This window comes from Pristis pectinata, chromosome 10 (assembly GCF_009764475.1).
Source record: "Pristis pectinata isolate sPriPec2 chromosome 10, sPriPec2.1.pri, whole genome shotgun sequence".
In the NCBI taxonomy this organism is placed as follows: Eukaryota; Metazoa; Chordata; class Chondrichthyes; order Rhinopristiformes; family Pristidae; genus Pristis; species Pristis pectinata.
In genome coordinates, this window is record NC_067414.1 from 60,354,180 (window position 1) to 60,367,133 (window position 12,954).

General features: G+C 38.6%; 1 protein-coding gene across 1 annotated transcript in view; it reads left to right on the forward strand.

Annotated features, from left to right (window-relative positions):
• The first annotated feature begins 3,332 nt into the window (after positions 1-3,332).
• dpysl5b (dihydropyrimidinase like 5b) overlaps positions 3,333-12,954 on the forward strand; it is a 60,767-nt gene continuing 51,145 nt past the window's right edge. The window contains exon 1 of the mRNA XM_052024725.1: positions 3,333-4,266. Within this exon, the coding sequence (XP_051880685.1) occupies positions 4,006-4,266 (261 nt within the window). The 5' untranslated portion in view covers positions 3,333-4,005. The remainder of the gene's footprint in view (positions 4,267-12,954) is intronic.

A 12,954-nucleotide genomic window follows, 5' to 3' on the forward strand; every position in this document is an offset into this window, starting at 1 on the left:
GGCTTTCTCAAATCAGTCTCCATCTGTCTAAGTCACAGGTAATTGTGTCCTTGTTTATTGTTTCTAGAATTTCTCTACTACCAGGTTTAAGCAGACTAGTCTATATTTACTTGGATGTATCCCTATACCCATTCTTGAACAAGTGTCTAAAATTAGTAGTGTTCCAATTGTCAGGCACCATCCCTAGATCTAAAGATATCTGGAAGATTACTTCTCAAAGGTAATTAGGGATGGGTGATTAAATTCTGGCTCAGCTGCAAAGAGCACATCCCTTGAATGAATAATAAAAGACAATTTTGCCAGGATATTTGGAATTTCTTCCCTGCCTTCCCTCAGCCACAAACAATTTATACACCTCAAGTTCATCTAGCCTTTCTGGTGTTTCCTCTTAACAATTTTTAATCATATTCAGAATCACAGTTACATTTTCCTTTGTGGAGACACCAACTGCATTTTCTTTCTTAGTAAAGATTGACATAACAAACTCATTTAGTACATCTACCCTAAATTTCCTGGAGTAAACTTCCTACTTGATCTCTGATTTACCCGTTTTTTACTCTTACAAACCTTTACTTGTTCAAATGACTTCAGAGTATTTTTGGATTCCCTTATATTTGGTGCTGGCCCTTTCTCATTCTCTATCTTTGCCTTGTTTATTTTCTTTTTTTTAAATGTCCTTCTGAACCTTACGTAATCAGTGTGGTTCTCACTTGTGTTCACATTCTGATATCTGTCATTTGCTCTCTTTTTTTTGCTCTGTTTTATTCTCTAATTTGTTTGGTCATCCTGTGAGCTTTGGTTTTAATTTCCCCACTCTTCTTCCTCTTGGGAATGTAGATAGACCATCACTGAAAAATCTTTACTTTACAGGCTTCCTATTAATTAATTAGATTTTTGCCCACAAAGTATTGATTTCAATGGACCTCCACTGGATCTGTTCCCTTTGAAATTAGCTCTTGTTCAATTGAATACCTTTACCTTGGAGTAATCTATATCCCTTTCCATGACTGTCCTGAACCTAATGATATTAAGAGTGTTCTTTCCTAGATATTCCAGCAATACCACGTTGTTTGCTGGGCCAAAACCAAACCAATCAAGAAAGTTTTCCTGAACTTTCTTCAAAAACTCTACCATTTTTGTCTTTAGTGTGGTAGCCATCACAGTCTATATTTGGTTAGTTGAAGTCCTCAAATTTCACTCCTCTCTGGTTTTCACACATATCCACAATTTCCTTGCAAGTTTCCTCAGTACTTTTCCCACTAGTTAGTGGCCTGCATAAGAACCCAGTTGCTTAATTGCATCCCTATTGTTTCATAATTATGAACAGATAGATTCTGTCTTTGATTATTCAAGGGAATCTTTGTTTTTTTCCTGCACTGCAATATTCTCCTTAACAAGTATTATCACTTTCCTTTCTTTTCTTCCCTTCACTATTTTTCGGTGAATACCTTGCCTCCAGGAATATTGAGAACCCATTTTATCCAGGTCTCTGTGGTTGCCACAAGAGTTTAGTCCTACATAGTTAGTTGTGCCTGCAGCTCTTCAATGATGTTTAATACCCATGTTTTCACAAACATGCATTGCAAACCTGTGTTAGATATCAACTTCTGCCTCTTAATCTAATTCTGGTTCTCGGTAAATGTCCTGGAGTAGGCGTTAATAATCAGAACATTCTTCCTCTATGAGAGTTATGAGTCCAACCAGTGGAGCCTTTCTCTCAACGAGCATTGCTTTGAATATTACTAAGGCTCCTTGATGTCACACTTGATATAATGCTAAAGGATAGACACTACTTTTGGTGCTGTATATTCAAAAATTTGACTTTGCAAACTCCGATTATACTATTTTTAGCAGGCATTAACTTGGATAGAACAAGTACAGAATTGGCTTGGAATAATGAAAGGGAAACCGTTTGACTAATCAATTCGATTTCTTTAAGGATGTACCTAGTAGAGTTGATAGGGGCAACCAGTAGATGTATGTGTTTGGATTTTCAGACTTTTGTTAAGATCCCAGACAGATACTGGTGAACATGGAATTTAGGTGATATACTATGTGTGGATTAAGAGTTGTTTAACAGACAGAAACAAAGAATGGGAATAAATGTATACTTCTTAGGACTATGACTAGTGGAGTACACAGAGATCAATCAATTCTGAGGCCCCAACCGTATACAATGTCAATGGTTTGGCCGAGAGGACTAAATGTAGCATTTCCAAGTTTGCTGATGACACAAATTAAGCAATGATAAATTTGTAATGATAAGATTGTGATAAGTACTGATAATATATGTATGATAAATATGCAAAATAGCTTCCAAGACATGTTGGCAAGCTGATTGGGAAATAACATGGCGGTTGTTGTCCAATGTGGAAAAATGTGAGGTTATCTACTTCAGTCAAAACAAAACAGAAATGCTGAGTAATTTTTAAATGGTGGGAGATTGGGAAATGTTGATGTCCAAAGAGACCTGGTTGTCCTTGCACACAAGTCACTGAAAGGTGCAGCATACAATTGAGAATACAAATGGTATGTTGGCCTCTATTACAAGAAAATTTGTGTCCAAGAATAGAGGGGTCTTACCACATTTACATCTGGCCTTGGTAAGAGCTCACCTGGTATTGTATATAATTCCAATCTCTTTATCTAAAAAGGGAGTTACTTGCTATAAAGGGAGTGGCGTAAACTAGACTAGGATGGGATAATAGATCTACCAAATGAGGACCAATTAAGGACGCTGGGTGGCTATTCTCTAGAATTTAGAAGAATCTGAGGTGACCTCATTGAGACATAGAAAATTCAACCGGGCAGGACGATGTTCCCTCCGGCTGAAGAGCCAAGAACTCGGGGTTATGGTCTCAGAAACAGTGGTCAGCCATTTAGGACTGAGTGGAGGGGAAATGGCTTCACTTCGAGGGTGGTGAATCTTTGAAATTCTCTGCCTCAGGGACTGTGGAGTATGTCATTGATTACATTTGGAAATTAGAATAATTGGGGGATCTGGGAAGAGTGTAGGAAAATGGTGTTGAGTTAGATCAGCCATGATCTTGTTAAGCGGCGGAGCAGGGTCGAGGGGCCGAATAACCTACTCTCGCTCCTACCCCGTGTTCCAATAGTGCCGCCTTAAACAAGTAAAATGCCACAGAAAATGGGAGTTCTTTTATTTTCAATTGTCTCGGGGTCAGCTAAAAGTTCCCAGACATGTAAAATGTTCCTTTGGGCTTTCTCAGCGTATCGCCCGTATGATAATGCGCTGTCTTGTGCATTTAAGGATGACCTCATGATATTCTGCATTCCATTTGCATTGAAAATGTGCGTTCGATACAGCAGGTAGTAGCCAACTGCTGAACTCAGAAACACGAACATGTTAGAACAGAACGCAGAAGGTTCGTGTCTTGTTTATCATTAGAGTGCATATATCAATTTAAAGGCGTATTAAATATAAATGAATGTTTTCAAAGTTTTCCGGTTGACTGCATGGCATTATTTCGTAAATGCTTGTTAGCTGATTTATTCAATAACGCAAATATTTCAAACGACACAATAAATTATAATCGTCAGCGTTTTTTGCAGCAAATGAGGACAGACTCAAACAATGCTCGCCGATATAGCCTTTCTGAACTTGATATTCAGATTCCAGGACCACACCAACTTGTCGGAGGTGTTGTGGGATATGTAGTTCGAATGCGGAAATTGTCAATGTTTTCTGCACCAGACGGCGTCGAATCGGAAGACTACAACTCCCAGTGTTCAGTGCGCGGCGCTGTCCAGTCCCTCGATGCAGATTGGTTCATTCGCGACAATCGCACGATCCACGGGCTGGTCGGGCTGCGTGCACGCACTTAGCAACCGGCGTCGAGGCGAAAGGACGGCTGGTCGGCGTTTGGCTGCTTCGCTCTCAAATAATAGGAACATTCAGTGGAGGAGGTGAAAGGAGGGGGAAAGTTAATTCGGCGAACAACGGAGGGAGCCCGTTCGGCGGTTGAAAGCTGTTTGTCACGAACAATGCATGCCAGTGCCAGCGCCCTGCGGACCCTTATCAAAGGGGGCCGGGTGGTGAACGACGACTGCACCCAGGAGGCCGACGTCTACATCGAGAATGGCGTCATCCAGCTGGTGGGCCGGGAGCTCATGATCCCCGGTGGCGCCAAGGTCATCGACGCCACCGGCAAGCTGGTGATGCCGGGTGGCATCGACACCAGCACCCATTTCCAGGAGACCTTCATGAACGTGACGTCCGTGGACGATTACTACCACGGCACCAAGGTAATGAAATGATGGGCATTGTTCCCACACACACACACTCACATACCCTACCCCACCCCACCCATCACCTCTCACGTATCGCACCCCATGCAGCCTCCGCCACATCCTACCCCACCCTCCAGGCATCCCACGCATTGCACACGGTGCTCCTCAGCATCCCATCCGACTCCTGTCTGCAGTCATTCTTTCTCTTACTATTCCCGTCACTCGTTTTCTCTCACTCTCTTTCATACACATTTTGATCAGTTCCCAAATACAAAAGCTGCATCCCATCCCATACACATACTTTAATCAGGGTCGATAAAAAATCAACGAAACCTGCCAACTGGCGCCAACTCTACAATTATTTCAGATTTTTATGTCCCATTGTTGCTTTGGCTTGTGATGACTGGAATGCTTTGATATCATTGTTGTTCTGGATGAAGCTGGTTGTAGTATATTTGATAGTTTTGGAGGGGAACAGTAAGTGGTCTGGATTGAGGACAGCTAGAGAGTGAATAAGCTGGAGCATTGAGAAGAACAATGGTCATGTTGTCAAAGGAAGATGGCATTGGGGTTGCAATGTGTGGTTAAGATTACGAGAAGATAAATATATCTCTTATTCTAAAGTCAACACTAGATATTTTGTTTAATTCCACTTACATGATTTAGTGATTCAGGGTTGGTACTGAAGTGTGAAGAAGCTTACAAATCAAGTTATACAGGTGATCTTTAGGTCATTGACTTGAATATTTTTGTAAATCCAAGTTCACAACCTTTATGCTGCTCAGTAGAAGAGTTGCAATACTGTACTGGGAAGATTATTTTGGCTACCTTTATCATCACAAAAAGTAAATGGGACTAGCTCGGGAAGGCACCTTGGTTGGCATAGGCGAGTTGGACCAAAGGGCCTGTTTCCATGCTGTATGACTCCATGACAAAACTCATAATGCAACTGTAGCCTAAAGTATTTACAGTTTACATTTTTTTGTTATTTAAAATGATTTGGATAATTTGAGTATTTATTACAAGCACATTTAAAATATATTTTGTGAAGAATTAATGGCTGTGAATTGGTCCGCTACCTCTGCTCCACAGAATGATAACGTCATGGGTAAGTGGTTAGACTCTCTCTTGCTGGAAATGGTCTTTCCAGGCACCTTTGCATCCAATTGTTACTTGCCACTTATCAGCTCATTCCTGAATGTGGTCAAGATTTTGCTGTATGCAGGCATAGGCTGCTTCACTTGCTGAGGAGTTCTGAATGGAAATTAACATTGTACAGTCATCATCAAACATCCCCACTATGACGTTGTGATGAAAGGAAAAGTTGTTGGCGGAAAGGAAAGTTGGACCCTTGGCTCGTGCAGTGAGGCCCTGGGACTGTGGTGATTGACTTCCAACAGTCACACCCAGCTTCCTTTGTACAAGGGTGTGACTACAACCACTGGAGCGTTTAGTCTTTAGTTGTACCAGTGTGATTGGGTAGTGGTTTGCTGGATTGGAGTTGCCCTGTTTTTCTTGAACAGGGCATATCTGGGCAATTTTTCCACATTTGATTGACATGTCAGTGTTATAACTTTACTGGAACAGCTTTTCAGGAGGAATGGCTAATTGTGAAACAACAACAATAGCTGGGATGTTGTCTGGTCCCAAAGTCCTTGCTGCATCCATTGCTCTCGATCGTTCCTTGAAATCACATGGAGTGAATCAAATTGACTGGAGATTGGCTTCGGTGATGGTGGTGATCACAGGAGGCAGTCATGATGAATCATTTATTCTGGCTGGGAGTGGCTTCCTCTGGAGTGGCAGAGTTCCATCTTTGCTGAAATTTCACAGCATTTAAACTGGGGGAGATTGCCTCTTTGAACCTGTGTCAGGTGGAAGTTACATGGGGAAAATGCAAAGTTGTCTTGCTTCAAGCATTTCCCCCTCCCCTTCCCCAACTCAACTGCATCCCCTGAAACCATGGCTGTTAAACACCATTCAGCTGGGTGTTGATACTTTTCTCCTAAATATTAAGAATGAGTTTCCAAATTCAATCCTGTTGGTGTTAAGGAACAAAGTTGAGTAAAACTTGCAACGTAGTCGAGGGGGGGAGAAGAACAGCAGCAGATATGCTTCCACAAACTTTGGCCGTCCAGTTTTCTTTCACTTGCTTAAACAAAGAAAAATTATGTGTGGTATCTGATGGGAAAACTTCTATAATTTTTCACCAGTATGTCCTGTGCAATTGTTAATCAGGAGTATAAATGACTGAAGATGTTTTGTGTAGTTGTATATTACTTTCTGATTTTTGAATATAAATTTTGTTGGAAATGTAAAAAATATTTTGCCACAAGTTTTACAAATGCTTATGTGTAATTGGGCTAAAAAGAAACGGTGAGTAGTTGTAGACAAGTTGCAAGTCATTTGCACCTGTTGATTAGTTGCAGCTTTTTGAAGCAATTACAAGTTTAAAATTATCTCTGAAAGGGATAGGGCAAGATGCAACATTTTATGTAATGCTGCACCCAAAAGAATAGGCTGAAAATTTATTCATTGTTTAGCAATGCTGTTTGACCAGCCTTCATAATATCTATTTGGATTGATTTGCCCACAACCACTACCCCCAGATCCTCCTTTAATTCTGTCCCAGCAATATAAATTCTCTGCTTGGAAATTTATTAATGGCCTAGCAAATGCAGCAATAGTGAGTGTGTTGGGGGGTGGGGTGGGGTCCCTCCTGAGCAACATTTGATTACTTTAAAAATTTTCTATTTAAATTTGTTTGGGTTTTGTCAAAATTAACTTTAAATGTTTGTTCAGATAATCAAAAATGTGCTGTGCCAGTCTGCTTGTTATAGTACTTAATGATTACAAATTTGAGTTTCTCTGATCTGGTATTATTGCAAAATAATTGAGAACCAGCTCTATTTAATGGAGAGCATTTCTTTCACTGTATTCAAAATGGCCACTAGTTTTGGTGCTGGTTATGTTACAGGAGTGCTTGGCATGTTTATTGTTTTTATTAGTAGGGGATGGTAGAGGGCAGAAACTGAGGGAAGCATCATTATTGAAATACCAGTTACGATCAAAATGTAATTGTATATGTTGTGTTCTGAAAAATGCTTTGCAACTAAGGAGCTACTATGGATTGGTTGATCTGAGGGGAGTAGAAATGAGCCAGCTGTTCTCTTTTTGTCATATTGTCACAGCTGAGTAGCTTGGTCAGGATCTGTCTGCCAACCAGAGCGTGAAAGTCCCCAGCCAAATGCTGCATTTGCATTAGGAAGTAACCAGGCTTGGAATTACGTTTACAGCAGGGCTCTCATTTAATTGTCAGTATTGATTTAGCTCAACAATATGTGAGTACTATGGATTTATTCATGAAATTTTCTTCTATATCATTCATCAACTAATTAAAACGATTTAATCTTTGTTTTGAATTATGATACCTAAAGTTAAACAAGGCTGAAATGCTTTGTGATATCATGATGATCTCTGATAGATGCTTGAACTTTATTTATTTTCCACCCTTTACAGCAATATAGCAGGGCATTTTAGATTTCAGTGCACAGTAATAGTATGTGAAATTTTTAGTTATTAATTTCTAATTTAGATTGCTGGGGAGAATATTTTGCATTATAAAATGTTTTGACTAAATTTTAATTGTTACACCTTTGTTAATGTGGAAGTGAGTGTTACAGCCTTTGACAAGGCAATATTTGACTGTGCATCAGAGGCTGGGTAAAACTAAATTCATTGACCTTGCTTTCATTATGAGAGTCAGGTGGGGATATTTGCTTATTATTTCACAATATTCAAATTTGATTAAATTCTTCAGCCAATAAATTAGTTGTTAACCTGCATGCAATAGGGACTAGACTACATCTAGGTTTGCGCTGATAAATGGCAAACAATATTCACTCCATTGGCAGGCAGACTGACTCCAAAAAGAGAATGTCTAGTTGCAACCTCTAAACAGTGGCATTACCATTGCTAAATTCCCCGTTGTTAACATGGGGAGCTTAGTGGTGGTAGGTGGAGAGGAGGTGGATGATCACCATTGATCAGTAACTGATCTAGACCAATCATGTAATTTTTGGTTTTAAGTGCCATTTCGGGACTGGTTATCCAATAGCAGATATCTAATTTTTTTGACTCTCTAAATCCCTTCCAAAGGTGCAAGGCAGCAGTGTGATGGAATAAAGTCCACTTGCTTGGATGACCATAGTTCCAAAAATGCAAGCTTGACACAATCCTGTATTAAGTAGGCTATTTGAATTGTACTCCCTTCACTACTGGTAGATTGTGGCTGCAGCGGATACCATCTGCAGAATATACTACGGCATCCTGCCGAGTCAATTTAGACAGGACCCCAGTTCTGTTACTCTTTCACAAGGATGTGCTAACCTCCAAGATGCACACTGTCCTGCCATGAAATTTATGTTATTGGTGAGTTTAAATACTAATCAATAACATGAGGGAGTATTTTCTGTACAAGGACTGGTGGGTCAAGAAGACCTTGTCACCTTGAGAGAGGATGGAGGAAAATGCTGGTCTTGCAAGCATGGTCTGTGCAATTATTTTTAAAAACTATGACGTGCTAAGACCAATTAAGTGTATGATTCAGCTGTAAATTGCATTTTACGATGGTACATTGAATTACCAGTGTATGAATAGGCCATTCTCTCCGACTAGTCTGTGCAAGTGCTTATACTCCACAGAAGCCGCCTCATCTTATTTCATCACATCCTTTAAACAGATCGTTCTATTCCTTTCTCCTTATTTCATTCCATTCTGTCTTAAAAGTATTCATGCCACTTATCCCAGCTGTTCCAATTAGTAATAAGTTCAAAATTCTATGTGCACTGATCTAAGTAGCCAACATCCATTAGCTTGATGATGCACGTGGAAGAATTTTGTATCTGAAATACCACAATTTCTAAGATCACTAAATGGGAATTGGATGCATAAACTTGAGCTAGATTCACTTTTTTCCATGTGCAGTGATCTGTGGTCTATTTATAGCCACTACTGCCCTCCTTGGGCACAGCTAAAGTATAAAGGGGTTTAATTTTGTTTTCTTAGTATGACACAATGTGGCAGGTGGTGTCTATACCCAGTGTGCCATGGGGTGTTTTGAGGATCCTTTCCATGAGATAAATCAGAATAACAATCAGCTGTTGGGCACCTGTATACAAGGTCAAATGATATTAAAAACGGGTGTCGGTAGCCTTTTGGGCAGTATTTCGTAGAACACAATGACATTATGTTTAAGTTTAAATGAATGTCAAATTGGTTTAAGTGCAATTTTCTGAAGTTGTTCATGACAAAGTGGAAGTCACAAAATCATGAAAGTGTTAGTTTAAAAGAAATCATGAATCTCATGAAAAAAATGGGAGATTGTCTCATACAAGCAGGCAAGGTAATTAATCATGCAATTATGAGCCAGGTTTCTATGTTGACTGTAATATTCTAAATTTGCAACATTGCATGTAGTCTAACAACAATTTTGTGATTGCCAAGCCACTCAAGTTGCATTTGTAAGTGTGTAAATTTTTTTGTCACCTTTACCTGTGCAATTTGAGCAGTTTTTAAAATAAAACTGTATTAGAGACATGGCAGGTTGATGCTGGTATGGTTGCTAATTGGACATTGCAGTGAAAGAAAATTCTGCAACATGGGGCATTTTGGATGAACATTTGTCATTTAATTCTGCAAGTCAAAATAAAAAGTCCCTTCTTTCTTGCTGTAGTTGATTCTTAACTGAAGTAATTCAATCACCTTTTTGCCTTCCTTTTGATAGTTTACAGTTAATATTGTTCCCCACTGGTGATTGTGGGGAAGAATGGCTCTTGATATTTGTCCTTTTACTGAGGAAGCTGAGATTACTAATTATTGTGTTTGGCAAGATCAGTTGTGAGCCCATCCCTCCTATTCCATTTACAGGATAGAATTCATGCTCCCTAAAAATGCAGAGGGAAAAGGTGTCAGCATTGATGTTGGGTTGATTTATATATTCGTGTCTCACAAGCTGATCTAATCAGGTGTATTATGGAGGAATATAATTTATGGTAGTAAAAATATGATCTATCATTGAAAGAAGACTGATCAAACTGGAGGAAATTAAATGTTCTGCTATTTCTGCAAAATAAATTTCATCAAGTGTTGTTCTAATAAAATTGGCACATAAATTCTTTAGGTGGTTTTATAGCCCAGAATGTATGTTTGGTTTGGTTCTGAATGTTGTTGACTGTTAATTTCAAGTACTGAATGCAAATAATCTGAAATATTCAAGGCACAAGAGGAAATCTACATTCACATTTTGAAAGAATTATCCAGTTGTTTTTCTTAGCCTGCTGTTATCTCATAATCCTGTATTTTATTTTCAAGAAAATATCACATTCTGTTGTTAACATTTCTATTGAATCTGCTTAATTGCATTCTCAGAGTGATTGATACAACAATGTGCTTTTTTTTAATAATCTCCTTTCTGGTTCCTTTATCAACTACCTTAAATTTGTGTTGTATTGTTTGAAAATGCATGAATAATTCTCAGATTTTTTTTTTCATCAGCTAATGTAATTTGATCCTTGATGTGCTATCATTAGATATTTTCTAGTCATATGTCAAAATTCTGATAGTCGAGGAAAGAACAGTACATGTATCCTGAAGAGAATAAAGTACATTGAGGTCTCTGTTAAATGTATTTCTCATTTGAAATTGATGAGCTGTGGTGATATTTTGGCTTTTGCCCTCCCAGTTCTCTGCATTACTGATTTTGGTATACAATAATTTAACTTCCTACACTGCCCATGAAATAGATTTTAACTCCAAATCCTAACTCTGCCAGTGTAAAGCTACATAGCTGCCTTGCCTTCTGTTCTTGGATTTCTGCACAAGATTGTCCTGTACAAAACTCTGGGCAATGTGCACTCTTATTTAAGATTGTTTAAAAGTCCTATTTATGAACATCTTTAAGAGACAAATGGCAGACCGATTCTGAGGGTATAATCCTTTGAACTATCCAGTAGTCTAGTCATGAAGGTTAGTTGATATGCTGTCTGCATCATTTAAATGTACTAGAGTTTGTGGCATGCTCAGACAGTTTTGTTACCTCCTAAGATATCGTGTCTCATTTTTTTTTGTAGTTTCAACAAGAAGGGAAGATATTTTGTTTCTTCTCCTTGCTGTTACTGCTACTGGAAAACTACTTCCAGTTAAAGTCCCTGTTGATGGCCTCCTTCATACTGAAGAAACAACCACTGTTTGATGTTCCTCACATTAGTGCATATGCATTGTTAATTTTCCTTTTTGGTTTATTTGCTATGTGAAATTGGAGAATTGAATGGAAGTGTTGTAGACTAAATTGTGTTCTGTGACTTCTGACGTATTTAGTTTGTTCCACCAGCAGAGAACTGGGAGTGTGTTGGAATAGTTGAGAGGTAACAAAGGCGTGGATAAAGGCTTCGATAGCAGATGAGCCAACGCTATTTGGAGCTAGGAGATGGAACTTGTAGGGGGGAATGTATGTGGTGCAAAATTAGTAGGGATTGTTTTCAAACAATGGAGGCATAATAATGAAAGAGGGGTTTTGCAATGAATGGCATGTTTATAGTTAATTCGTGATGTCCCATACTCATCCATCACTGCTGTGGTACTCGTGATATGTGGTAAATCTCTGGAATTTTGTTCATGCTAAATCAGTACTTTGTTCTATTATCGTTATACTTATTTCAATTTCTAATAGTTTGTTTTGAAAAAGGCTGGTTTTAACACTGTTTGCAATAGGAGTTTAGAATGTTCAGTTTCTATTGAAAAGTTGAATTCAATATTTCAAAAAAAAATGGCTGAGGTAGATCATGCCAGAAATAAGATCTTGTTCAAATGTACACTTTTGTTTTAAGGACTCAGTCTATTATCTAGGAATCACCTGACCTCCATCATATGTTGTTCACAAAAGATCATTTTAGTCTCCAAATCCCTATGTTAATTCTGATTTTTATTCGTCAGGTATGAATGCTCAACTATGGATCTCTCAACCTAAAAGTCTCATTTGGGGTGGGATAAGGAGGTGGAAGTGTTCATGAAAAGAATAGTTTGTTCGTAAGCATTTTGAGACAGCCCAAAAATTAAGGGTGTCTGTTTCGACTAATGAATTAAGATGATTACAAAGGTGACTAGCAGATTCAAACACAGAATATTTCTGAAAGAATCTCAGTTGATGGCACCCTGGCTTGTATTTTGGTCTTATAGTTAAGATGCTTTCCTTAGAACTACTGCTGTTTCAGTAAACTCATTCCAGAAGAAGTGACGCGAGATAATATTGTCAGATATGAGTTTAAAGGGAAATAAAATGCAGGAAGTGACTTTTGAATTGTATATGAGACCTGATAGAAATGGAGTGTGCAGCCATAAAAATATAAGCTCTAGGTCTGATTAACAAGGAGTACGAAACAAAATGATGCATTTAAGTTCCCTGTGTTAAAGCAAGTCATACATTTTCATTGTATGTGTGGTAATTTGGGAGGTCTGCCCATCACAATTGCTTTTCCCAAAGCTGTGTGTTAATCTTCAAAGTGAAAGTATGATTTCAGTACTCTAGCACTTTCATTTCTGGTTTGAGACAACCTTGTCATACCATAAGAAACACAAGTTAATCAGTCAATTTAACTTTGTTCAAGAAAATTATATTTTGCAACTCTAAGTACTCCTTTAGATGAT